Genomic DNA, 27,012 nt, shown 5'->3' on the forward strand with positions numbered 1-27,012 from the left:
TCTAGTTCTGTGAAACATGCCATTGGTATTTTGATAGAAATTGCGCTGAAGCTGCAGATTGCATCTGGTAGTATGGATATTTTAATGATGTTAATTCTTCCTATCTATAGGCATGATATATGCTTCCATTTATTTGTATCTTCTTCAGTTTCTTTTTTCAGTAACATAGTTTTATGAGTATAGGTCTTTTACCTCTTGGTTAAATTTATTCCTAGGTATTTTATAGTATTTTGATACAATTATAAATGTAATTGTTTTCTTCTCTTTCTGTTCATTATCGGTATATAAAAATGCACTGAATCCTGAATATCGATTTTGTATCCTGCTACTTTATTGAATTTATTTATCAGTTCTAACAGTTTTTTGGTGGAATTTTTAGGGTTCTTTGTATATAGTATCACATGTCATCTGCAAATAATGACAGTTTTACTTCCTCCTTTCCAATGTGGATGTCTTATATGTCTTTTTCTAGTCTGATTATTGTGGCTAGGACTTCCAATACTATGTCAAATAAACGTGGTGAAAGTGGACATCCTGTCTCCTTCATGATCTTAAGGAAATGCTTTCAGGTTTTCTCCATTGAGTATGGTGTTAGTTGTGGGTTTATCATATATGGTCTTTATTATGTTGAGGTATGTTCCCTCTATTTTTACTTTGTTGAGAGTGTTTATTATAAATGGATGCTGGATTTTGTCAGATGCTTTTTCTGCATCTATTGATGTGATCATGTAATTTTTATCTTTCAGTTTGTTAATGTGGTGTATCACATTTTTTTGCGAATATTGAACCAAACTTGCATCCCAGGAATAAGTCCCACTTGATCATGGTGTATGATATTTTTAATATATTGCTGAATTTGATTTACTAATATTTTGTTGAGGATTTTTGCATCTATGTTCATCAGGGATATTGAGCTATGATTTTCTTTTTTTTTTTTTGTAACATCTTCGTCTGGTTGAGGAATCAGGGTAATGGTGGCCTTGTAAAATGAGCTTGGGAGCCTTCCATACTTTTGAATTTTTGGGGATAATTCATCTGGGAAGCCATCTGCTCCAGGACTTCTACTTCTGGGGAGATTTTAATTAGTGATTCAATTTCATTAGTAGTAATGGGTCAGTTCAGATTTTCTGTTTTTTTTTTCTTGACAGTCTTAGAAGATAGTATGTTTCTAGAAATTTATCTATTTCAGATTTTCAAATTTGTTGAAATATAATTACTCATAGTATTTTCTTATAATCTTTTGTATTTCTGTAATAGCAGTTGACACTTCTCTTTCATTCTTGATTTTATTTACTTGGGTCTTCTCTCTTCATAAAGAGTCTGGCTAAAGGTTTATCAACTTAGTTTATCTTTTCAAAGAACCAGCTATTTTTTTTTTATTATTGTTTTAGACTCTATTTTATTTATTTCTGTGCTGATCTTTGCTATTTCCTTTCTTTTACACACTTTGGGTTTGTTTACTGTTCTTTTCCTGCTTCCTTTAAGTGTAAGTTTAAATTGTTTATTTAAAATTGTTTTTGTTTCTTGAGGTAGATCTGTATTGCTATGAATTTCCCTCTTAGGACTGCTTTCGCCGTGTTCAATAAATTTTTGAGTCTTTGTGTTTTCACTTTCATTGGTCTCAAGGTATCTTTTGAATTCTTTCTGATATCACAGTTAAACTATTCATTGTTTAGTAGCATGTTATTAGATTCCATGTATTTGTGTTTTTCAGTTTTTTCCCTTGATTGCTGGTTTCATATCGGTGATTGAAGAAGACACTTGATCTGATTTCAATCTTAAATTTACTGAGACTTGCTTTGTGGCCTAACATGTAGTCTATCTTGGAAAATGTTCCACGTGCACTTGAGAAGAATGTAAATTCTGCTGTTTTGGGGTGTCAATGGAGTTTTAAAGTCCTGCGCTATGACTGTATTATTGATCTCTCCCTTTATGTCAGTCAATATTTGTTTTATATATTTAGGTGCTGTTATGTTGGGTGCATAAATATTTATTAGAGTTATGTCCTCTTGTTGGATTGACCCCTTAATCATTGTGTTATGTCTTTTTTTGTTTCTTTTTCTCTTTGTTTTAAAGTCTATTTTGTCGGATATAAATATTGCTACCCTAGCTTTTTAAAATTTCCATTTGCATGAATTATCTTTCTCCATCCCTTTACTTTCACTCTATGTGTGTCATTTGATCTGAAGTGAGTCTCTTGTAGACAGCATATGTATGGGTCTTGTTTTCTCATCTATTCAGCTACCCTATGTTTTTGATTGGCACATTTAATCCATTTACATTTAAAGGGATTATTGAGAGGTACATAGTTCTTGCCACTTTATTACTCATATTTACGTATGCCCCCCACCCCCGTCCCCCTTCTTCTCCTTAAAGAAATTTCTTTAACATTCCTTGTAATGCAGGCTTGGTGGTGATGAATTCCTTTAGCTTTTTCCTGTCTGGGAAGCTGTTTATCTCACCTTCAATTTTAATTGATTTCCTTGCTGGGCAGAGTAGTCTTGGTTTTAGGTCCTTGCTTTTCATCACTTTGACTATTTCCTGCCAATCCCTTTTGGCCTGCAAAGTTTCTGATGAGAATCAGCTGACAGTCCTAGGGTGGTTCTCTTGTAGGTAACTAACAACTTTTCTCTTGCTGCTTTTAAGATTTTTTTCTTTGTTTTTATCCTTTGTCATTTTAATTATAATGTGTCTTGGTGTGAGCCCCTCTGGGTCCATCTTGTTTGGGACTCTCCACACTTCCTGGACTTAGATGTCTATTTTTCCTGCACCAAGTTATGAAAGATTTGTCATTATTTCTTCAAATAGGTTCTCAGCCTTCCAAATAGGTTGCTCTCTCTTCTCCTTCTAATACCCCTATGATGCAGTTGATGTTGTCACAGAGGTTCCTTAAACTATCCTCATTTTTTTAGTTATTTTTTTGTTTTTGTTTTTGATTAGGTATTTTCTGCTACCTTGTCTTTCAAATTACTAATTCGATCTTCTGCTTCATCTAGGCTACTGTTGATTCATTCTAGTGAATCAGTTAGTGTATTCTTCATTTCTGATTTTTTGTGTGTGTAGTTTCTTTTTTTATACTTACTGTCTCATTGTTAACATTTTCTCTAAAATTATTTCTTCTTTTCCTAAGTCAATCGAGGATCCTAATGACCAATGTTTGAACTCTTATCTGGTATGTTGCTTGCTTCCATTTCATTTAGTTCTTTTTATGGAGTTTTCTCTTGTTCTTTTATTTGGGACACATTTCTTTGTTTTCTCATTTTGGCTGCCTCTCTTTGTTGTTTCTATGCATTAGGTAGATTTGCTATGTCTCCCAGTCTTGGCTGGGTGGTCTTATGTAGTTGGTGCCATGTGTGGCCAAGTGGTGTGGTCTCTCTGATCACCTGCATGGGGTGCTTCAGGAGTGTCCTTTGTGTGTGTTGTGTGTGCCCTTCTGTTGTAGTTAAGCCTTGATTGCTATTGGCATGTTAGTGTGTGAGACTGACTCTCAGGCTGATTGGCTGTGAGAACTGTGGGTGCTCACAGGGTACGAGTTGCTGTGGGAGCTAATCCTACAGAGTGGGATTTGCCCCAGCAGGCTTGTGTGCCTTTTGAGACCACACTTTGGGTGTGCTGCCTGCGAGGCTAATCGGGTGGTGCCCTGTTGTGTTCTGACTCTAGTCTCTGGGTGTTTTGATTCCGGGGCCCCTTGAAGGGGCTCCCATGCAGGCTAAGGTCAGCCACTGCTTATGGCTAGCCCAAGTCTACCTGGTAGGAGCACAAAGCAATCTGTGGTTAGTAGCTATCTGCGCTGGACCTGGAGGCATGTGGGAGAGACCACATGGTGAACCAAGTCTGGCTGCCACCAGCACCAGGCATGGGGGAGCTTAGCAAAAGCTCCAAGGTACCCCAAGGCCTGAGGCTGCCTGCTGGCTGCCTTATGTGAGTTGGGTGATGTGCTGTACCAGCAAGTTATCAGGGTGGGGCAATCGTCATTCCCCAAGTTAGTGCTGGTTCAGATTTGGTGACAGTGCTGAGACTGTTCCATTTGCAAAAGTCTCAGATCACACAGAGGATAGATGCCCCCAACACTTTTTCAAGAAATACTGAAGCTTGAGCTAGGGCTGGTTTCCCGCCACCTAAATTGTCTCTAGAGATATGTGAGCTGAGGCCTGTTGATTGCTACTAAAAGAGCCTCTTGCCAAGAGGGTTGTGTGGGGGTTAGTTGCCCAGCCACGAATATTCCTCTGGCAGTTTACAAGTTGGATAGGGCTGGGTCCTAGAGAGGAACTGTGGTGGAGTGAGGGGATTTTACTAGGTCAGTGCAGATTCAGATTTGGCCAGGTCAGGGGAGGGTTCTTCACAGGCAAGACGGCCCCACCTGTAGGCTACACTGGAGGAAAGCTCAACACGGCCATAATGGTGGCTGTCCTTTCACCCCTTACCCTGAAGCTATATCACTGAGTCTTTCTCTGTATGTCTCTGGTACCTCTCATGCTGCTGTCCCTTTGCCAGAGCCCACGTGAGTGCCTGCTAGTGAATGAGTCTATGCAAAGGCCCTTCAAGGACACAGTCTATGTTTCCAGTAGCCTTCCGTCTCACCTGGACAGTCAGAATCCTCACTGATTTTTATAGCCAGATTTTGTAGGGACTCCTTTTCCTGGCACTGGAACCCTGGACTGGGGACTCCCAGTGTAGTGCTGGGGCCCCTCACTCCTCAGGAGAACCTTCACAGCCAAAATATCCCTTCCGATGCTCAATTGCTCAATTGCCACGTGTGGGGTTGGGACCAGCCCATTTCGCATTTCTTTATCTGCCCCCCCCCCCCCCGCCCTACCACGAGTCTTGATATGGCCTCTTCTTTATATCCTTAGTTATAGGAGTTATTTTCAGCTAATCTTCAGATGGTTCTCCAGGTCGATTGTTCAATAATTTAGTTGTAATTTTAATGTGGTTATGGGAGGGGGCAAGCATAGCATTTACTTACCTTGCCATCCTGACCAGAACTCACCAAGCTACTTTACTTTAAAATGTGAATCAGGGTATGCGCACAAATTTGTATTAGAGGACTATTTACTGTATATTTTACTTATGCTGCATATAATCTTTCATCTTGGTAGGCATATTCAACATACAACACCAAAATATTTTCCATGTGCAGTCTACAAAGTTATTTGAAGGAGCTAAGTTTACTTTTTATCCATAAAGGGCATAGCAACTTTTTTCTCTTGAGACTACAATGTGAAATTTTAATGCACATTATTTTAGTAATATTGGAAGGAAAATTGCTTTTAAAAGCTTTTTTTTTTTTTTTGAAAAATTAGGTACTGAAATATTGGCATATTATTAAAATTTTACCCAGCCTTTACAAACATCTAGAGCAGCACTGTCCAGTATAACTTTCTGCTTTGATGGATGTGTTCTATATCTGCACAGTCCAACATGGCAGCTACAAGCCTCATGTACTATTGAGCACTTGATATGTGGGTAGTGTGAGCAACTGACTCTAATATTAATATGGTGAGTGGCTATGATACTAACAGCAGGTAAGAGTGCAATGACTTCACATATCCATCCACTTCATAGGGCTGACCTCCCACTACTGTCCAGACAGTGCACAGAAAGTGAGCTAGTCTCTTTATGAAAGCAAGCGAACCCTGTAACTGCACTCTTCCTTTTTCCTGCTACTGTAAAAATGGCACCATTACCATGTTTGCAAAAGCCTAACAACCAGTTCTACTCATAGAAAATTAACCCCAGCTATCCTCACTGTCCTAGAACTGTAGTTTTCTACCTGAGAGTTGGACAATTGCTCCCTTAAGGCCCTTTAATGCACATGAGCCGCCAGGCATGAAACTTGCTGTGTGTTGTAGATCTGAAGATGTAGGTGGTGAGTAGATTTGATTTTCCTGGACCTGCCTAAGGCCAAAATTGTTTCTGCTTCATTATTCTGAGAAATGGAAACTTTCCATGAGGCATTCTAGAGTTCTAAAACATAAATGCTGGTAGATATAAAAAATTTTAAAGTCCTTATCTACAGAATTCTTTGTTTTCTACAGTAGCTGTGTTCCCTTATGCTTAAATCAGTTCCCTATAAAGATATCACAAATCTAAGCATGACATTTCCTAATGCTGTGCATTCCTACTAGGATAAGCTTTGTCTATCAGAAAAGTAAAACTTTGAATGCTGTAGTCACTGAGACAAAACTGTACAGGAGGCAGATCCATCTTTGCCCTCTAATTATCTCTTTTTTCCTCCTCCACCGTCCCCCACCACACTCTATTCTGTTTTTTTTTTAAAATTTATTTTCTGTTCAACCTTCTTGAATCTAGTGATCTTTTCCTTTTCCTAAATTATAGTCAGTTCCTAGTAAAAGGGCAGAAATTCAGATGAAGGTGATTAAAGAAAGAAAATCTTACCTTTTTAGTGTACTTGAATTTTAAGCATAGTATTATATCTGTTTCAGGAATTGAGTGTTTTATCTTATGCTAAGTATATTTAAAACAATTTGATGGAATCAAGGATTTACTTTTCAGCTCCTGAAATCTCACCTTAATTTTGTATACTAGGTCCCAGGTGGCAAAGGATAATAATCTCTGAAAGTTAAGAAACAAAGTGAGCTTTAAGACTGCTTCAGCTTATTACCTATAGAATATTTCCAGGCCATGATGCAGGAAGGAGAAGTCCATACAGAGTCTGGTGAATTCCCTGAGTTGAAGAGAAGCAGTTATGAGTTTGGGATGATTCACAGAGAGTACCAAGAAGAAAGAGTTGCACAGTGAGAGAACCTCAGACATTTATGGAGGATTCCTCTTGAGTATTCAACAAAGTACTGATCAGTGTATCTATGTGAAGAAATTATCTGAGACCTGAAACAAACTCTCAAATATATGAGAAAGAAAAGGTTTTGGCACTCTCAAAAGGTGTTAAATAATGCCTATGTCTACCAGCCAGTCAAGAAAAATTTATAATTCACAGTGCATAGTAGAGAATACTCAGGAAGGTCTTGCCTCAGGAGTGGAGCACAATTAGCCTTAGCCTAAAGAATTCTCAAGGTCCACTTAAAACTCATAAAAGCAAGACATGAATGGGTCAAATTATTTCTAAGTAACCTAACTGTATCCTAGAATAAAGATTTATAGGAATACAAAAATATCTAGTAAGCAATAAGTTAAAATTCATGCAATGTCTGGCATGCAATCAAAGATTACTAACCAGGCAAAGAAGCAGGGAACACAACCTATAATGGGGAAAATAATCAATAATAATGTATTATTATTATAATCTAACATGTTAGAAGAAAACATATAAGAACATTAAAACAATATAAATGTATTCTATATACTCAAAGTTTAAATATTATCACAGAAGAAATAAAATAGATGTGAATTGATGTTCTTGAGCTGAAAGTTACCATGCCTGACATGAAGAATACTCTGGATGTAACAGCATATTAAATATGGCAACAGGAGATTAGTGAACTTGAAGACATAGAAATATAAACTATTCAAAATAAAATACATAGAAATTATAGATAAAAAGAGCATGTGTGAATTGCAGGAAAACTTGTAATGGCCTAATATACATGAAGTAGAGTCCCTGAAGAAAGTGTGGAGTAAAAAATTTTGAAGAAATAATGGCTGAAGTTGGCAAATTTGATGAAAACTATAAAATGTAAATCCAATGCACTCAGATTCATGGATTAGAAGACAAATATAGTTAAGAATTAGTTCTTTCCATGTTGTTCTATAGGTGCAACACAATCCCAAATAAGTTTCAGACATTCTGTTTTGTAGATATTGGCAAATTGATTCTAAAATTTATTCAGAAAGACTGAAGATCTAGAATAGCCAACACAATACTAAATAAGAACAAAGTAAAAAAAAAAGAAACTGACACTATCCAATTTCAATATTTACTATAAAGCTGTAGTAATCCAGACAGCATGCTATTGGTGGAAGAATAGCTATAGAATAATAGAACAGAAGAGTGCACCCAGAAATAGGCCCACAAATATATAGGGAGGAAATATATATAGAACATATATCTGATTAATGAATTGTTTCCAAAATGAACAAAACTCTTGAACTTAATAGTAAGAGAATAAAATACCCAATTGAAAAATGGGCAAAAGATCTGAACAGACATCTCACGAAAGAAAATATACAGATTACAAATAAGCATATGAAAAGGTGATCAAGATTATTTGTCAGAAGAAAATTACAAATTAAAACAATAATGAAATACAACTAGTTATTAGAATGTCTCAAATTCAGAAAACTGACAAGAAAATTGACGGCAAGAATGCAGAGCAACAGAGCTCTCATTAATTGCTTATGGGAATGCAAAATGGCACAGCCACTTTGGAAGACAATTTTGCAATTGCTGATGAAGTTAAGTATAATATTACCATATGGTACAGCAATAACACTTTTAGATATTTAGCCAAATGAGCTGAAAACTTGTGTCAACTCAACATACTGCTTGCAAATGTTTATAGTAGCTTTATTAATAATTGCCCTGAACTGGAAGCAATCAAGGAGTCTTTCAATGGTGAATGGATAAACAAAAAGTGGCATACCCATGCAATGGAGTATTATTTAGCAATGAAAAGAAAAAAGCAAGTGAATCATGAAAACCATAGGATGAGTCATAAATGCATTTTGCCAAGTGAAAGAAGCCAGATTGAAAAGGCTACATAGTGTATGATTCCAATTATATGATTTTTGAAAAGGGAAAACTATAAGGGTAGCGAAAAGATCAGGGGTTACCAGGGGGTTGGGGGAAGAGTATAACACAGTTAAATAGATGAAACATAGGAGACTTTTTTTTTTTAAGAGCAAGAAACCACTTTGTATCATACTATAATTATGGATACATAACTCTATGCATTTGTCCGGAGGCACAGAACCCAGAGAAACTTATAGCACAAAGAGTTAATTTTAATGTATGCAAATTAGAAAAAGCATTTAGGAGGGCAGGATTCCTGGATGGAATGCAGAATGGACAAAATAATTACCTGTATTAGAAATGCATGAAACAACCTCGTTTGAGCAGATGGATGAAAAAGGTTCTGAACTAATTAACATTGGAAATGAATGCTGTAAGACTAAAGGAATAGTACCTAAGCGCTATACTTTAGCTGATAAAGGTGTTTCTCATGGGAGTACAGGTTAAAAATTGTGATACCACTCTAAAGCCATATTGAAATTAAGTAAATGATGGTAGATCATGGGAGTTTAATTTCTCACTGTTAGAGTAGCAGTTTACAGATAAAAAAGAAAAGATAGTTGGAATAATCCATGTGGTAACAGATTAGATTTGGAGCCTTCAGTATGAAGTCATATTTAGCTTATATAGACACAAATGGATACACAGAGAAATATTTGTAGATATCCAGATACACACAGATTAATATACACATAGAAATATGTATAGATATCTGGATCCACACAGATTACTATATACATGTATATTTCTTTGCTGTTTTAGCTAACAGGACCTAGAAGTAAGGATGTCCAGTAGCAACAAGCTAGGTCTTGGTTTGTAATACCCTTCTCCAGCAAAAGGAACCAGGGCTCCTTAATAGCTGATTCTGAGACTGGGGTAGGAAATGTAAAAGATGAGCTTAGAGAATTTTGTGGTGCCAGAAAGAAAGGGTTAAGCATGTGCATGCGCGTGCGCACGCGTGCGCACACACACACACACACACACACACACACACACACACACTAAAGCCAATATATCAAAAGGACACAGAATCCGACTGAAAAGGCAACTAATGGAACTTTTTCTTCTAAAGTTGAAACAATTTGACTAATAAAATAGAGTAATATTGAATTATAAGTCAACATAAAACATAAATATCCAAGTGATCGAGGTCAACATTATCAATGATAAGTCATGTTAATGGTATGTACTCTTAATATGGTGTGATGGAAATGGCATCTTACCTCTAGTCTTCATCTCAAAACCTCTAATCCCAAAAACAGCAGGCAAATTTCAGCAGAGAGACATTGTACAAAATAGCTGACCAGTATGCCTCAAAACAGAATTGTCAAAAGTAAGGAAACTCTGAGAAACTGTCACAGTATTCTAAGGAGGTATGAATACTAAATGTGATGTGGTATCTGAATAGGATCCTGGGACATACAAAAAATACATTAGGTAAAAACCAAGGATGTGACTATGATAGGGCCTTTAGTGAATGATAATATACCAATACTGGTTCATTAATTGTAACAACTGTACCAAACTAATGTGTTAATAATAGGGAAAACTGGGTGTTGGAGATAAATGGGAACTTTCTTTATTTGTAATTTTTCTATAAATCTAAAAATATTTTAAAATTAAGATTTATTTTTATTAAAATATTTAATAAGTGAAACATTTAAAGTATTTAGAATAAAAAATTTATTTAAAAATGAAGTATTTCAAGTCATTAAAGATACCACACTCACTGTATAAAATATTTTAATCAGAATAGCTAAAATCCTTAATACTTTATACTAAAAACTAAATCACATTTTACTTTAAATATTGTTGAATTACACAAACAATGTCTAGATGCATATGTAAAATATATGTATACAGATATACATTTATATACATATATATGTATAATTCCTTTACATAGGAAAAAATTCCAAAGTTTCTTTAACAATATTAAAGAAAAAAAATGAAGTACAAATGCCACAAAAGAAATGTGCATATTTTTTACTACTGTTATTTTTCTGAAGAGAGCATCCAGTGTTGTCCATATTTTTTATCTTCATTTACCAATTAAATTTTTATTATAGAAGGGTTGTGCCAGGTGAGATGTTAATAGAAAAGTGCATTGCTAGAGCTTTGGGTATTTTCACAGTTGCAAAATTCAGTACTTTGGTTTATCAAAGTCATCACTTGCACTATTTGCAACATACTGATTAAAAGAGAAAACAAAATAGTAGCACTTAGGGCTTTAAAAAATTGCTTATGAAAAGCGCATTTATGTTAGAGAATGTCAAGTCTCTTAACTGAAAATGTATTACAAAATAAAAGTAAATACCATTAATAAAATATTAACTTCATCATGTTTCAATCCTGACAATGTTAATAATAAATATTTTTGTATGTTTACTGGTTATAGCATAGAAAACATTGTTTATATTCAATATAAATATATTTGGGAAGGGACTTTCGGTAAAAACATTATTGCCTCATCAATAGGTGTTCTGAGACCGATTTCAATGTGGGTGTGGGTGTGGGTGTGGGTATTCCCCACACTAACAAGCAGTTCTCAGATACCATCAAGGTTGCCTGAGAATTTAAGTCCGTTCTAAGGCTATCTATCAAGAGACAGCATCACTTCCTGTAGGCGAAGGGCTCAGTTCTACAAGACTGTCTTCCCCCACTGCGTATACCAGTGGCATGTCCAGTTGTTAGTGCTTCTGACTGGCTATAAATCAGAGGTTCCCATGACCCCTTTTTGAGTTTGATTAATTTGCTAGAGCAGCTCACAGAACTCAGAGAAACATTTTAGTTACCAGCTCACTGATTTATTATAAAAGGATATAACCCAGTAACAACCAGATGGAAGAGATGCATAGGGCAAGGTATAGGGAAAAGGCTCAAAGCTTCTGTGCCCTCTCCAGGGGTACCACTCCTCCCAAATCTCCACATGTTCACCAACCTGGGAGCTCTCCCAACCCCGTCCTTTTGGGTCTTCATGGAGGCTTCATTACACGGTCATGATTAATTAAGTCATCGACCATTTGCAGTTGAACTCAGTCTCCAGCTTATTATCCTCCCCAGAGGTGGGGTGGGAGGGAGATTGGTGAGGGGAGTCAAGGGGTAGGAAGGACCAAAAGTTACAACACTAATCACGTGGTTGGGTCTCCTGACAACAAGCCCACATTCTGAGGTTACCTAAGGGCTTTCCAGAAATCACCTTGTTAACAAAAAAGAGGCACCCTGATCATTCTTATCACAGGAAATTCCAAGGGTTTTAGTGAGCCAGGAACCATGGAGGAAGACCAAATATATATTTCTCATATATACATTTCTGAATGACCAAATATATATTTCTTATAAGTCACAAAGTCACACCTCAAAATATATTTCAGTTTTAAAAAGAACTAATTTCGAGTAGTGACCATCAGTCAAAATGCAGAATAAGGAGCCCGAATCCTCCTTCCCCAGGGAGACTGAACAAAATTACACAGAGCAATTACCTTTGTAAGAAATCCAGAAACCAGATCAAAGGTTCAGGTATCAGATAAAACAATTGTTACATGAATAAAGAAAACAAAGAGTCACATTTTCATCTCTTTCAAGTCTTTTGATGTGAGTTTGTTCTACTATAGCCCTATGGTCCTTTTCCAGTCTAAATGTACAGATCCGGAGCTTCCAGGTACCACTGTGGTACCACAAGTCATACCAAGAGGCAATTAAAAGCCTTATTTTACAAATTCTAACGTTTCGGTTTGATTTATGATGCTTTCTCAGACACAGTCTGGCCCATAACATGCATATGCCAAACCCTAAGCACCAGCAGTTGTTTTCATCTTAATCAGTGGAAAGTATAACCACAAATGTGTGCACAGGGAGAAGTGATTCGTGGCATCTGCATCAGCAGTACAGTAATGTGCAAGATTAGGTCTCTACACTTTTCTGATTTTCCCCATTTAGACTCCTTTTTCTGACATTAAGCACCACTTTGGTGGGGGTGGAGAAAAGCACAAGTCAGTAGATCTTAATGACCAACCCTTTTCTGCCACTAATGGGCCATGTGCCTCTGGCAAGTCATAATTCCTCTGCTCCTCGGATTTCTCAGCTGTGTAAAGTGAGCTGTAGTAACAATGATTGCAAGTAACAATACCGATTTTGTAGCTCGAGGGGCTTTCACTTTATAAGCATTATTTCAGCCATGAAGTTGATACTCTGCTTATCCTTGGTGCACAGATGAGGAAACTTAGAATCAAGGATGGCAAGCAGCTTACCCTAGAGCATGCAGCTGGTCGATAGTAGAAATGGAGCAGATGTTGAACCCGGGCTGCCAGATTCCAAAATTGCCTGCCGAAACCACTATTCTGTACAGTCAGAATGCAGAGATCTAAGGCGAGTAAGTAATTCAGGTCCTCATTTGGGGGTTGTCACACATTATATCACAGTGGCTTTTAGTCATTATTCTTTTTAAAAAAAAAAATAAAGGAAATCAAACACCAGAGTAACTCAGTCACTTAATCAGAACCACAGTGGAAACTGAATTTATACCTAGGCTTCTCTGTTTACAATGTCCAAGCTCTTTTCACTGCTTTACTTTATCCCTGCAGTTCTCTGCCCTCTGTGGCCATCAGGCAGGGACAGGAGTTACAGGGGGACAGGGACAGTGGCCTGAGGTCTTTTGTTCATTGCCAGCATCCAGCTCATTCTATTTCCACAGCTTGTTGATAGAAAAAAAATCCATTGTTAATGGCTGCTATGATAATTTACACTTTGTCCTGAAGAGGTTATTATTGGCGTAAAAGGTTCAATTTTCATTATTGATATGGGTACTGATCCTTTAAAATTTTTTTCTCTCATTTGTTTTATGAGAACAATTAAGTACAGAGTTTTAATAGGAGGACAAGTTTTCTCTTCCAGAGAGCCTGAGACCCTGTTCTTCAGTATGGAGTCATTAAAAGTGATGTTTTTAGAGCTTTGCAGACCGAATGCAAAACCCAGCTCTCTCTCCTACACACTGTGGAACTTTAGACATACTGCTTAACTTCACCAAGGTGCAGTCTCTTAGTTAAATAGACACTTCAAGGAATGCCATAATAATTTAATTAGATAACAAATGGCACGTAGTATGTGTTCAATAAAATAGAATCTCTTTCAATAATTAGTTAACAGAGATCATCAATTTATATCTACTTTTGCTTAACATATTACATTTGAAAATAACCAAATTAGACATGTATGACTAGTAAAACAGAGTAAACACTCAAGCAATGACCTGTCTTTCCACTGCCGTTTTGTTCTCTAGGGCCTCAGGTTTTTGCTGCTACTGACAGGGGTCCAGAAAAAGGTGTTCTGTGATCGGAGGGGCATTAAGTCCCAGTGTGACAGCCGTGAAATTGGAGTCAGAAAAACAAAGTCCTGTCCTCAGTATTTTATTTACTAACTCTCTGTCCTCTTCAAATTATTTAAATTCTGTTCTTTTTGTTTTGTTTTGTTTTTCATCTGCAAAATCAGAAAAGCAAAACTATCTCTTCTGTTGTGTTTCCTATGGGTTATGTAGGAGGATGCTGTTGTCATTTCCCTCCTTGTTTCGTTCGTTCCCTAGGAAGGCTGCTGCTCTCTGTACGTTCTCATTTGTGATCACCGAGAGGTGCTCGAGAACTTTAGTATTTCTGCTCTTATAAGATCTAGTACATTTTCAGTTAAATATCCTGACATTTATTTTAGAAAGGTTATTTACCCCCTATGATGATTTATCACTCATCGTCGTGTAATATTAACTCTGTTATTGAAATATCTTAGTATTCTAGTCAAGAAATAGCAGTATCCATGGATCAGCCATTCGAAGAGTAATTTTTCTGTAGTTGTTGATGTTCTGAATTCAACTTTTCTCCTGTAGATCATTGCAATTACATCTGTATATTGTTTAGGCTTGGTGTGTGTGTGTGTGTGTGTGTGTGTGTGTGTGTGTGTGTGTGTGAGATGTGAAGTTCCCTTTCTTTCATATCCCATCATTTTTCATTTTGGGCCTTTTGGGAATTGTTAAAGAATTTGTAGAATGCAACTGTGTATTCACAGCATGATGCATTCATCAAAATAATTCTATCCACAGCATTTAATTTGTGGATTTGTATTCCTGCTGCACTAAAATAAGAAATGTTAATTTATTGCAGACTATTAACAGATGATTTAAAATATCTGCCAAACAGGAATGTCTGTTTCCATGTGAGGAATTTTCATAATAAAATCTTGGCACCGTAGCTAAAGAGGATAGTTTTTTAATACAAACTGAATGAAATAACAGAAAGTATTTTCCTTGAGGACAGTTTTAGCTACAACCTGCCAATGCTGTTTAGTTATTTCTGTCTTATTTTATGCTTTTGTTTTGAAACATAGTGAAATTTTACCTGGATGCACTCCCGGATACTCAGGAATTAGCTCCTTAAGTTGACTGGCTCTGCCAAAGACAATACCTCCAGAATATCGGGAGGCTCTGCCGCCTCTCCCCGTCCCCTACCCACATCTCTAGAGGGGAAAAAAGGGTTAAGGATTATTGAATAATACAGGAGAAGGGAGGGAGCCCCTAGCAGGCCCAGGAGCAGCAGGCCGCGCCTCCAGGTCCAGCTTTCATCAGCAGCGCAGCACGGTGGAGCTCCGAGCGCTGCTGTGAATTTGGAGGAGGGATGCTGCTGTCAATTTCTAAGACCGCTGCTGCGAGGAGTGGGCGTGGCCTCAGCGGTGTGGATGCTTGTTAGGAAAGATGCTGGGTGCTTTTTAGTGAGGAGTCAGGGCTGTGGTGTGTGCGTGTGCGCGCGAGAGAGAGACAGAGGGAGAGAGAGGGAAAGAAAGAGGGAGAGGGAGGGAAAAAGGGAGGGAGAGAGAGGTGGGGAAGGATAGGAGGAGGGAGGGAGGGAGGGAGAGAGAGACTGAGAGACCTAGAGGCGCTGAAGACAGAGCTGGGAGAGGGACTGAGAACAGGACTAGAGCACTGGGAAAGCCTCTCAGGATCTTTTCTCGGAGCCTAATAAATACGAACATGGGGTCTGTCACTGGCGCTGTCCTCAAGATTCTACTACTGTTATCTACTCAAAACTGGAACAGAGTCATAGCTGGGAATTCCTGTAAGTATACAGCAAATGATTTAAACTTGTAGGGGAGGCTCTCCGCAAAACTTTAATTCTCTTGTTTTTATGATTATTATTTACAACTGAAATTACTGCAAAGCATATTGCTATAAATGAAGCATCTCTTAAAAATTTTGTAAATATGACTGGATTTACACCTGTTTTTCCTCGTAGTCTGGTCAAAATATGCAAAGTGTCATTTTTCTTTTTGTCTATGAGCAGAATCTTATCTTTTCATCTTTGAATATTCATTGAGAAAGCTCAAGTTCTAGTGAAAACATTAAATTAGCATCTTAACCAGGGAATAGCCTACGAATGTCTTCATTTCTTTCTCTTTTTTTTAGGATTACTGAATTTTATTGGAATTATGTCTAACAAGAAAACAACTGGCAGACTTTACATTATGCTGCATTAGCTTAGGTTTCTGAAGTTTGCTATTTGGCAGACTGAGAGCTGGCTTCATCTTTAAAATGATGCCAGGCTCATAACTGAAATGTACTGCAGAATTCAGGAGCAGAATTGGTGGAGGTGAACCTCAATATTAAGACTTGTGCCCTCACTGCAAAAAGAATGAGACTGAAGCACTCCTGAAAAGGGGGGGAGGGCTCGATTTCCACATTTTGCTTAAATAAAAAACATCCGGGTGATTTTCAGAAAGTATTATTTTTCAGTGGTTGAATTTCGAACTTTATAAATTTGTAATAGAATATTCTGATACTGAGTTAATTGATTCAGGGAAGATTTATAAAGGTCTTATTTTTAATTTAAGTATCCTCCAAAATAATTTGGCAAAACTCCCTTTATCCACTTTTTATTAGAGATAGAAAAAGTTTTAAAAGTTATATTTAGCTTAAAATGTCTAATGGGAAAATTTTTTCCTCTTTGATGAATGATAAACAAGCTCTGCAAGTACAACTTTTTATCTCTTTTACAGATTTTAAAGGAAAAGCTCATTTGCTTTTCAAGAAAGGGCTGTGAGGCCTGTTCAGGAATTTATGTTGCTGCTGTGTAATCGGGTTTAGGTCGGGGGGTTATGAGAAAGCCAGTAGTAGTAAGGTGTTTGCTGTGGCACATCCCTTGAGTGCACTGAATACCCCGATGTGGGAAGACCATTATTAATGACCTTACTGGTACAAGTCACATGCCCGTTTACACGGCCTGGCTACTGTGATTTTGCATTTCTGTTCAGTATTAGATCATCGAGTGGGCTGGTATAGCTATAATTCTGAAAGGAAAGAACTTTCCTCAGATGCTGCACTGTGTCTCAGATTCAGTTTTCATTTGGGTGTATAAGAATCCCACGAGTCAATAAAATGTGTATATTTTCACCTAGTCAGAATCTTGGAATGCTGTAATGGTAGCGTTTGACAAACATTGCAGCACACAAACAATAACACAGACACATACACAAAGTTTTGTAGAAAGGGCATAAATAATTCATCCTCCAACTACTGAAGTTCAACAAAAAAGGAAAGCACTAGAGGTCACTCTTACAATGTAAAGCACATCACTTGAAGTGTCCTTACCTTAAGAAAAGCAGAGGTTGAGTCTGGCCTAGATGTAGTCATGTCTTTCCAGTACTGTCCCTATTTGGGTTTATGGTATATTGATGTGGTTGATTGGGCCACTAGTTTACATCGGTTCGTTTTCTTGAAGTCAAATGAAAGGCAGATCGACATTAAATAGGCTTCTTTTGAAATATATCTTCTTAGCAAAAGAAAGATGAATTTCTGAGATCTTAGAGGGGCAGATATTTTGGGGACTTAGTTCTAGCTGAGCCTCTGACTCTTAAAATTTCAATCCTGAATCTGTATTCTTTCAGCCTTGGTTTGTTCAGGAAGTGGTTTAATGCTCTTTGAAAGATTTGATAGATGTAAGGAATATACAATTTTAATTTATTAGGAATATTTAAATATTAAAGTTGTAGTTCTTGGTTACCATATGTTAAGGGCTGACTTCTTAAAGTGTCAAAAATACAGTTAAATGACTTTAGAGAATTAAAGTCGCATTTAGTAATTTCTTGTTAATGTGACTTTGGCAGTATGATTTGTAGCAGTATATATAAAAGAAAATAATTATTTCTCTATTTTATTTTATTTTTCAATATTTAGTAAGTTTCTCCCCCCTTTATGGAAGTAAGACAATTCTACTTATTACCAAGCTATTTCATATGTTTTATCCTTTTTGGAAGAACAAGTATGTATGTTTACCAGCAAGATTGGGATTCAGTGTATGGATAAGTAACCATTAACCAGCTTAAGCATTTTTTAAAGTGTTATACAGTAACTTCAATAATTATTCTGGACAAGACTTTATATTGAAACATGAATCAATCTTAAATACCAGTATCGAAGTCAGGGAGAACTGAATATAAATAAAGAAAATTAAAGGTCAGTCTTTCAGGTGAATAACAAAGACCTTCTCCCTTTATTTACAGCTGATTCACCAGGAGCAAATCTGTTATCCACTGAGTCAGCCCAAGGCTGCCAGTGAGAAAGCATTCATGGGACAGGACTCTGTAAACCAGGAACAGCTCAGGGATTAGGGGCACTTTAATGTGAATGTTAGTTGATCTAATTAATCAACAGGGAAACTTTACATTAGAAGGATTCTGTGCGAACACATACATGTTTATGTATAGGTACATGTTCATGGGTATATATGTATATAAATATGTATAAACCCTGAGACCCATGTGCTCACACATTGTTGATGTCTCTGCTTACTCCTTATCTGTCTTAAGATAAAATATGTTGAATGGACCACTTTCTTTGCCTACTAGTGCCCTACTTGACATTTCAACAGCAGTGAAACAGTCCCAGGTCTTTCTTCTTTGTTCTGATGTAGTTGAGCTTTTTATTAGATTGAGGAGTCCCTTCATGAAAGTTTAGAGACAGATTCCCACAGAAGGGCTAGATCTTTGAAAGTTGTACAGGCTGTTGTTGGTATCTTCACCTGCTATTGCTAAGAAACATACATGGAGAAGGGAGTTGTCTATTGTTTAATCGCTCTTAGGAACCTACAACATCTTTCTGATCATTAAGACATTATTGGGGATGGTGTTGACTCACCACAACAGAAGGAGCAGGTATAAGTAGTAAGGCAAGTAAGAGTTTTGCTGTCATTTTAATTCTTGAAGATCATGTGATGAAGTCTCCCTGGCTGCCTCAGGTGTATGAGGCTTTCTCCGAGAATATTTAAAGCTCACCAGGTAGCTTATGAATGACTTAATTAGAATTTAACTTCTCTCTGTGTTCTTTTTTTTCTCTAATTGAAATAAAGGCTACATCTGATATCTACCCCAAAAGAAGCACTAAAGAATATGTTAAAATCAACAATAAGTAGAAGTGATTACTTGAGTAGAGGATCATGCTGTGGACTCTGGGACGCAACCTGAAAGCAACTGGATAGATTCTCAAATTATTAAAACTCAACCTTGTAATTTTTTCTAGAAGTTTATTCTTTTCCTCCTCCTCAAAATTCCTTTCTATAGTTAAAAACAAAAACAAACCCTAGAATACAACAGTAAAGTACTGATAAACTATAATTACATGAAGCAATATATAAATAGTTGTCCTTTAGATATTAAGGCGGGCATACACATTCGCCTACTTTTCTAACGGCAAAACTGATTTTCATCATTTTGGTGCATTTTGTCACTCCTGATTACATGCATCCCAAATCATTTTGATAGGAGCATCCTTCAGTATGGAATAACACAGGTGATAGCTAACATAGGGATCAAACACATGACTTTCATGTGATATCTAGTGCTTCCTCTAAGTAATAAATCTTTTAATGTCTTCTGTAATTAATTGTGGAAGTTGTATTATTTGGAAACAATTTCTTTATACAAACCAATCTCTATATGAAGTTTGAATTCATCTCATCAGTGAAAACAATTAATAGAATTGTATAATATTAGCTATAAGATAATGTAATATTTAGCTCAGTGGTTGGTAAAATATGGCCTATGGGCCAAATCTGGCCCATGGCCTGTTTTGTGTAGCCCGTGAGCTAAGAATCATTTTTACATTCTTAAATGTTTGAAAAAAATTAAAAGAAAAATTCTTTGTGGCACAAAAGATGATGTGAAATTCAATTTCAGTTGTCCATTTTTTCTCATTAGTAGACCTGAATGGAAAGAATTCATATTCAGTTATTAGTATTATATTTTTAATTTTATCAATAAAATTTTCTTAAAATTGATTTCCCTCTTATAATGACCTACATAACATTCTTTACTATCTAGCCCTTTATAGAAAAAGTTCATCAACACTTGATTTAAATAATATGTAATATAATGTAATGATGAGACAAGGATAGTGAATAAATAAAACTGCTATGATAAAACTTAGTCTTAATAATTTAGCACACAAATACATACTTGTAGGGTTGTGGTACTGAATTTAACCACTGCTCTTGCCAGAAATTATAACAGAAGAAGCCTTCGAGTCAATATCTTCTTCATATGTTTCCTCTTTAAGACTTTATTGTTCAGAAATTTTATTTCAGTGACTCTAAATTATAACTATTTATAAAGTTTCAGCAGTTTTGGTTGCCAAAGGAGCACTTTCTAGCTCAAGTGTTCCCACTAATATTAAGAAGTTCAATAAAGTATATAAGTAATCGTGCCTTAGATATTTTGACTAAGAATTCTGTTGTTTTCTACATCCATGAGTGTAGAATATTCCACTCCATACTAATCAGAAACTTGCATTTGGAATCACTGATTGTGTGAGGGAAATTTTCTTATTGAAACAGTGCTCTTATCCCTATGACTTGAACAGTAGTAGCTTCCTAAAAATTCTGAAATTGGCAAACTTTCTAGAGCACTAAATTGAAAATTAGATTTCCATTTAAGCAATGTCCACAGAGAATTCATAATAATTAAGCAGGTGCCTCTCACCTACTCATGCCAAGACAATTAATTTTTAAGTAAATATCTTGTCCATTTGAAATTGTATTTACTTTCATCTCCAAGAACTGATGATTGGCTTCATTTATTTACATTACACTGTTTACTATAGTGATTTTTTTAAATAAAAATTTAAGTTTAAAGGAATATGATATTTTAAAAATTCTTTTCATTGCAATTCTACTATAACATTTTTATAAAATGTCAATGGCCATATGTTAAAATAATTTAATATTCATAATACTATTTATAATGATTCATTTCCAGTAAAGATTTCTGTCTTATAAAAAGACCAACTTCCAAATCAAAGACAATCTAGGACAGTCTCATAGAGTTCTGGGTGTCAACAAGAATTGTGATGGGGTTCAAGACTATTCACTGAATAAATGCTAAGAGATAGTGACACATTACACAATTCTAAATTTCTTTACAATAGAATATCAGTATTGATTTACAAATGCCTATTTTTCACATTTTGATATAATATTTAGAATTTAAATCCTTTTTATTGTAAATCAATATTGGAGCCTTAATATTGTCCGCTAATGCATGATTGTCCTTTAGTTTGCTAATTATTCAGGTTATCAAAGAAGTCCTTCACTAACCTATTAAAAAATCTTTTTCTTTCCTACTTAGTGATTAAAAGTTTAGAGAATGGGCTAGCCCTTGAAAACAGTAGGAAGAATAATAAAGATTTATCCAACTTGTTATATAGACCTCAGATACTCATATTCACATTGGTAGGTGAATATTTCTGGTGAAATCTTAAATAATGTAGACTTTGATCTAATTTTTTCAGTGGCCCAGTGTTTCAATTATATATATATATAATTTTTATTGCTTCAAAAATTTGACCTCAATGGTTTGTTTGGTATTTACGTAGAATCATTATAGTTTTTCAAGTTAACTAGTATGACAGGGAAGAGTGGTGCCATTATAGAATATACGCTTAAAATAGATGTTTCATGAATTAACTGTATTCATAAGGTGAAATGATCTATCTTTTTGTTGGTGGTAGTAGAGTGAATTCTTATGAGATATATGGATAATTGCCTTAATGGGTATTTCAGCTAGAAACTTTTAGAAATACTGTCTAACAAACTCATCTTTAAAAATAGTCTTGAATTGTAGCATCAGTGCTAAGGTCAGTTGATTTCGGTCACATTAAAAAGAAAAATCTCAGAAAGAGAAATGCCCCAAACTAAATGCAGACAAAATTTATGGCACTTTAGCAGACCTCACAACTCTCACTGAAACTCTTCCTTAAAGGAAGAATGAACTCATCAAAAAGCCTCAATTAACTGAGTATACTTAAATGAAATAATTTACTTTGATGATTAATATTGTAATTTGAAGGCTTTGAGGTTTTTAAAAAAAGGTTTAAAATTTCTTGAGAAATAATAGTTTACTCATAACTCTAAGTTACAATAAATTGCATTTCTAAATAATAAAGATGTCCCTGATCATTGGGTTATTTTAGTTACTTTTCTGGGGAAACTTCGATGTCTAAGATTTCACCATTAAAATTTCTTCAGTGATCTCTAAGGCTGTAATTGTCTTGCTTTGTGCTTCAATTATGTATGTATGTATGTGTGTGTGTGTGTATATTTTTTTATTTGATTTCTGGAATTATTGCTCTTTGTTTATAATCTAGGAATTTAGTTCCCCCCATTGCTCCTCCATCTCCTCCCCCTCAACGAGCCTGGTGACTGTGTTGGTAAAGTCAAATCTGATATGCTACTGCACAAGTAAAGAGAGATATATTTTTGTTTCCCAGCTGACTTTTGGAGGATAAAGTTTTTTCCAAAATGTCTTTTGCCGAGGTAGTCACTACAGTATTATGTAATGGAAAAGAATGTACATGCAAAATTCGCTACAAATTACCATTATTGTTTCAGTTCTCTTGAGGAAAATTGATATTTGGAAGAGGAAGAGTATGTGTATTTTTTTTTTTTCCTCCCAGTGAGTTTTCATCATGGTTCACAGAAAAGTGGTATTCTGGTAATAAAACTGGAGAAATAACATAACAGGAGGTAAAATGAGCCTGTTTATGTTACAGTTAATGAGTCATTCCAATGTAATAATTGGAAAAGTGAGTGAAGCCTGAAAACATTTGACATTTTAAGTAGTTTAAAATTAGTAACTATAAAAATTTTTAATGCCATAAGTATTTAATAGAACAGTGATGAAATTTACTTCTAAGTTTTTTTAAATCACAAAGGAAAAAAATGGTATGATATGTATCAGTTGGCCTAAAGCTCTAATTACTTTTTTTTTTCATTAAGTACCTCTCATTACTTAGCAGTGCTCTAGAATAAGATAATATGTGTTTCTAAATTATAAAAGACATATTTGTTTCTGTAACCATTTTTTTTCCACTGGCAATTATGGTACTTATAAGTGAGGTCATAGTTTGATACTAGTTTAGAAATAGCATGTAAATATGTATATAAATTCACCTGCCTCCTTAAATTACATTTGTGGTATAGTTTTTAGACAAACTATAACTTGTAATTTTATTACTTGACTTACTTGGAAGTTATAGCCTATATAGAGAGAGTTCCTTTTCCTTAGTTTTCTAAGTTATTAATATGTGTTTATCTTTTAAAATATGCTGATCAGATGATAACCAAGCAAAAGGAAAGAACTAAATTGAAAATGGTCTGTAAGGGAAATGAGTTGCCAAGACGAAATTGTCATCGTGCGCATTCGCATGCTTGTGCGATTGCGCTTGCGCAAAAACACACGCATGAGCATGCATATGTTGAAAGATATTGTGGATGGGAATTGGGGAACGGCCCTTATTGGTAGAATGGAAAACATTGCCCCTAGGTGGCACATTTTTAATTAAGTACTGTTGCAATATAGAATAACAGTCTTCTTTGCTACCAAGCCAGAATAGTCTTCGGTATGGTTTTAAAATAGTGTATGGGATTAAAAAAAAAAAAAAAAGAGGCCTTTTGGGATCCAATTTAAATTTATTCCCAACAGAGGAACAGTGTTATCCTTTTTGATCTCAAAGTTCTTTATTTTCTATTGTATAACATGAAGACCTCGGGGTCCCCAAAACTTAACTCAATTTGTCAGTCGCAGGGTACTAGTCTTTATGAAAATGGCAATGAAAGCAGAAAATGGAAGGAGAGATTTTAGTTTCAAAACACCACTGGATAAACTGAAGCATAATTTAACTCTCGAAGACAATGCAATAAAGTGATACTGGTACCAAGAGAAGGGCATTATAAACAAAGTTTAACATTTTTCACATCATTCACTTTTATCTCTCAATTTTGGCTGACTTTAAACAAAAAGAATCTATCTCCAAGGCAGAAAGCTGCATGGATGCTTAGTGATCCTCATAATTAAGGATTTATAATACATATTTACATTTGCCATGTTTTAGATGTTTAGGACTTAATTAAAAGAACATTGCTAAAATAAAAGCAATTCTATCTAAAGTGGTGGTGAGGGAATTCTGTGCAAGGTTATAAAGCTGCTCAATTAGGCTCTTTTGTTCCATTGTGTGTATGATTTCTATGTTTATTTGAACTGTTGTACTTTAACATAGAGCCCATTATAATCCTGTTAAGAAAACTTCTTCTACCTGTAAAACGTCATAACATAACCTCAAGTACCATAAAACCTTCCCTAAAACAGAAGAGAGAGATAATTCGGGAAAAGAACTAGGATACATTTAAGAAAGGAAAGAGCAAACATTGAAGATTACATTTCAATTTCTTAAACTCATAGCACCTTATAGGACCTAATGATAAATGAAACCTGATAAAATAAAATATTTCTTAGGCAAATATCTATTAGAGAAACGAGAAAAGTAGGCTACTAAAAATATGGTGTAGAATTTTAGGTACTAAGAATAAAATTATGAACACAGTAATTTGCCATGCTTGATGTATTTACTGGTGTGGCCTTGTAAATGACCATATTCATTCCTTGAAAGCCTTGCTATGCGCTTGCCTATGAGATGAATTCTTTCTAATCTTTCTCTTTTTAATTGCAACATGAAATAGATTAGCATGAAAAGAATGTATGTAGTATCATTAATCACTGAACCATTCTCTAGAGAAGATGCCGGCAGTTCTCTGTTTTTCTGAGTTAGCAAAACTCAGCCTTCCACGATCATTTTCCTCTTTCACTTTCCTGGATGTGAGGATGATCTGGCTGTGGCATCTGTCATTTTAGTGATTGCCAGGGTTGATTTGGCTGATACAACTGGTAAGGCAGCTGTCCCCTTCCTCCCTCACTACTTCTTGTGACTCCTGTTCCTTCCCTTCCATATGATACACTATTCTAAAATACTACACATAATATTGTATTTTTAGGTAAGTTTTCCATAATGCATTAATATATTCAATACATTTTAAGGTTTTTGTGAAAAATGAAAGCAGGTCTCCCCTTGCAGATATTTCATTGTTAGTCGTTTCTAACATTAAGTTCAGACTTATTAGCACAGTGAACAAAATACCTTCCTGCTCTGCATTTGCTAATCTTTCCACCTCTGTCTGTCCTAACTGCTTTGTCTCCCTCACAATCTTGTCCCCATCATGTCCTCTAGCCTCTTTCACCTGGCCTTTACATCTGCTGTTTCCTTTGCCTGAATTGCCCTTAATCACTTATTTCTAAATCATCCTGGAAAACTTCTACACAGAGCAAGCCTCACCTCCTTTCTCCATGGAGTCTCACTTGATGAAACCATCTCAACTCTCAGATTTTCTTAGCAGAAATTCCATAGCACCTGCCCTTATAGAGTAAAAACTTGTTTTTTAAAAAATGCCTCTCTTATAAAATCCTAAAATCTTTGAAAAGCAAAGGTAGTATTTTAATCATTTCTGTATCTGCACCCCCTAGCACAATGCCTGGAGTAAAGAGGATGTTCAGTAAACATGGAAAGGATATACTGATAGATGGATGGCTTTTTTTTTTTTTAAGTTGCAATACTCCAAAAAGGTGAACAGAATTAGGTTAGATAAGTTGGAATATTGTCTGTTTTTTTTTAAATGATGAACAAGTCATTTTTTATTTAGAAGGCCATTAATATTTGCTTTTTAAAAAAACCTTTATTTGACTTTGTATTTATCTTACTGCATTTCATTTAGTTAGGTTGAGTACTTCATTACAGCCTGTCATAATCCATTAAGATGCATGTTACCATGGCCAACCTACTCTTATTGTTTCTTGCTTTCTCTTCTCCTTCTCATTCCCTTTTTAAATTTATAGTTAATGTAATTTGATAGGCTACTGTATCAAGTCTTTTTTCAATGGAGGATTCTCAATGGACAATTGAAAAATACAAGAGTGTTAAGTTAGAAGAGCATTGTCCCCCTTCCAGGTCCTCCTTGTGACTCTGCATCCCCCCCCCCCCCCGTAGCACCTCCCACATCATTTCCTTCAGTCGGAAAGTCGTACTGCAAAGTTTTCTCCACATTCTAGAAAGGAGTTTTCAACTCCTTCATCTATCTTAGAATTCAATTTCTTTATGTTTGCCTTTATTTTACATTTTCTTTTTTGAAGACCTTGCTCCTTTACAGAGGGTAGAAGAAAAATAAAATTAGCTTTCCATTTTTTCTCTTTGTCATTAACTTAATAAAGAGTGTACTTGCAGCTTCCTTGCTTTTTTTTTTTTTTTGCTTACAAATATAAACAAAACTTTTTTCATTGCCTTTAGCAATTTTTACAAGCAGTGATGAGTTCTGAACTTTTATTTTCCTCTCTTAATTGCACACATGTTTTTTAAATTATTTTTTTGTAAAACATCACTTAAAAAAATTTTTTTCCTGGCTTTATTGAAATATAATAGGCAATTAGTTGCTCATATTTACATTGTATAATTCAATGACTTTTTTTCAATTATAGTTGGCATATAATAATATACCAGTTTCAGTTGTATAACCTAGTGACCAGAGATGCCCATAACTTGCAAAGTGGTCATCTCACTAAATCTATTACCCTTTTTCCTCTTACTTATTTATTACAACATTATTAACCATCTTCCCCATGCTACACTCTGCATTTCTATGTCTATTCTGCAGCTATCCATCTGTACCTCTTAATCCTTTGCCATTTTTTTCCCACCTCCAACCACCCTCTCATCTGGTAGCCCTCAAAATATTCTCTGTATCTATGAGTTTAGTATTACTTTTGTTGTTGTTGTTTATTTGTTCTTTAGATTCCACATGTGTGTTAAATCATGTGATATTTGTCTTCTTCTGTCCTTCCCATTTCACTCAGCACAATACCCTCTAGGTCCATCAAGGCAATATCTTTCTCCATCC

At 35.6% G+C, this 27,012-nt stretch overlaps 1 protein-coding gene across 1 annotated transcript in view; it reads left to right on the top strand.

Annotated features, from left to right (window-relative positions):
• The first annotated feature begins 15,616 nt into the window (after positions 1–15,616).
• Positions 15,617–27,012, top strand: part of CNTNAP4 (contactin associated protein family member 4) — a 217,774-nt gene continuing 206,378 nt past the window's right edge. The window contains exon 1 of the mRNA XM_016155989.2: positions 15,617–15,804. Coding sequence (XP_016011475.2) covers positions 15,720–15,804 — 85 coding nt within the window. The 5' untranslated portion in view covers positions 15,617–15,719. The remainder of the gene's footprint in view (positions 15,805–27,012) is intronic.

Source organism: Rousettus aegyptiacus, unplaced genomic scaffold, assembly GCF_014176215.1.
Source record: "Rousettus aegyptiacus isolate mRouAeg1 unplaced genomic scaffold, mRouAeg1.p scaffold_m13_p_14, whole genome shotgun sequence".
NCBI classification, from domain to species: domain Eukaryota; kingdom Metazoa; phylum Chordata; class Mammalia; order Chiroptera; family Pteropodidae; genus Rousettus; species Rousettus aegyptiacus.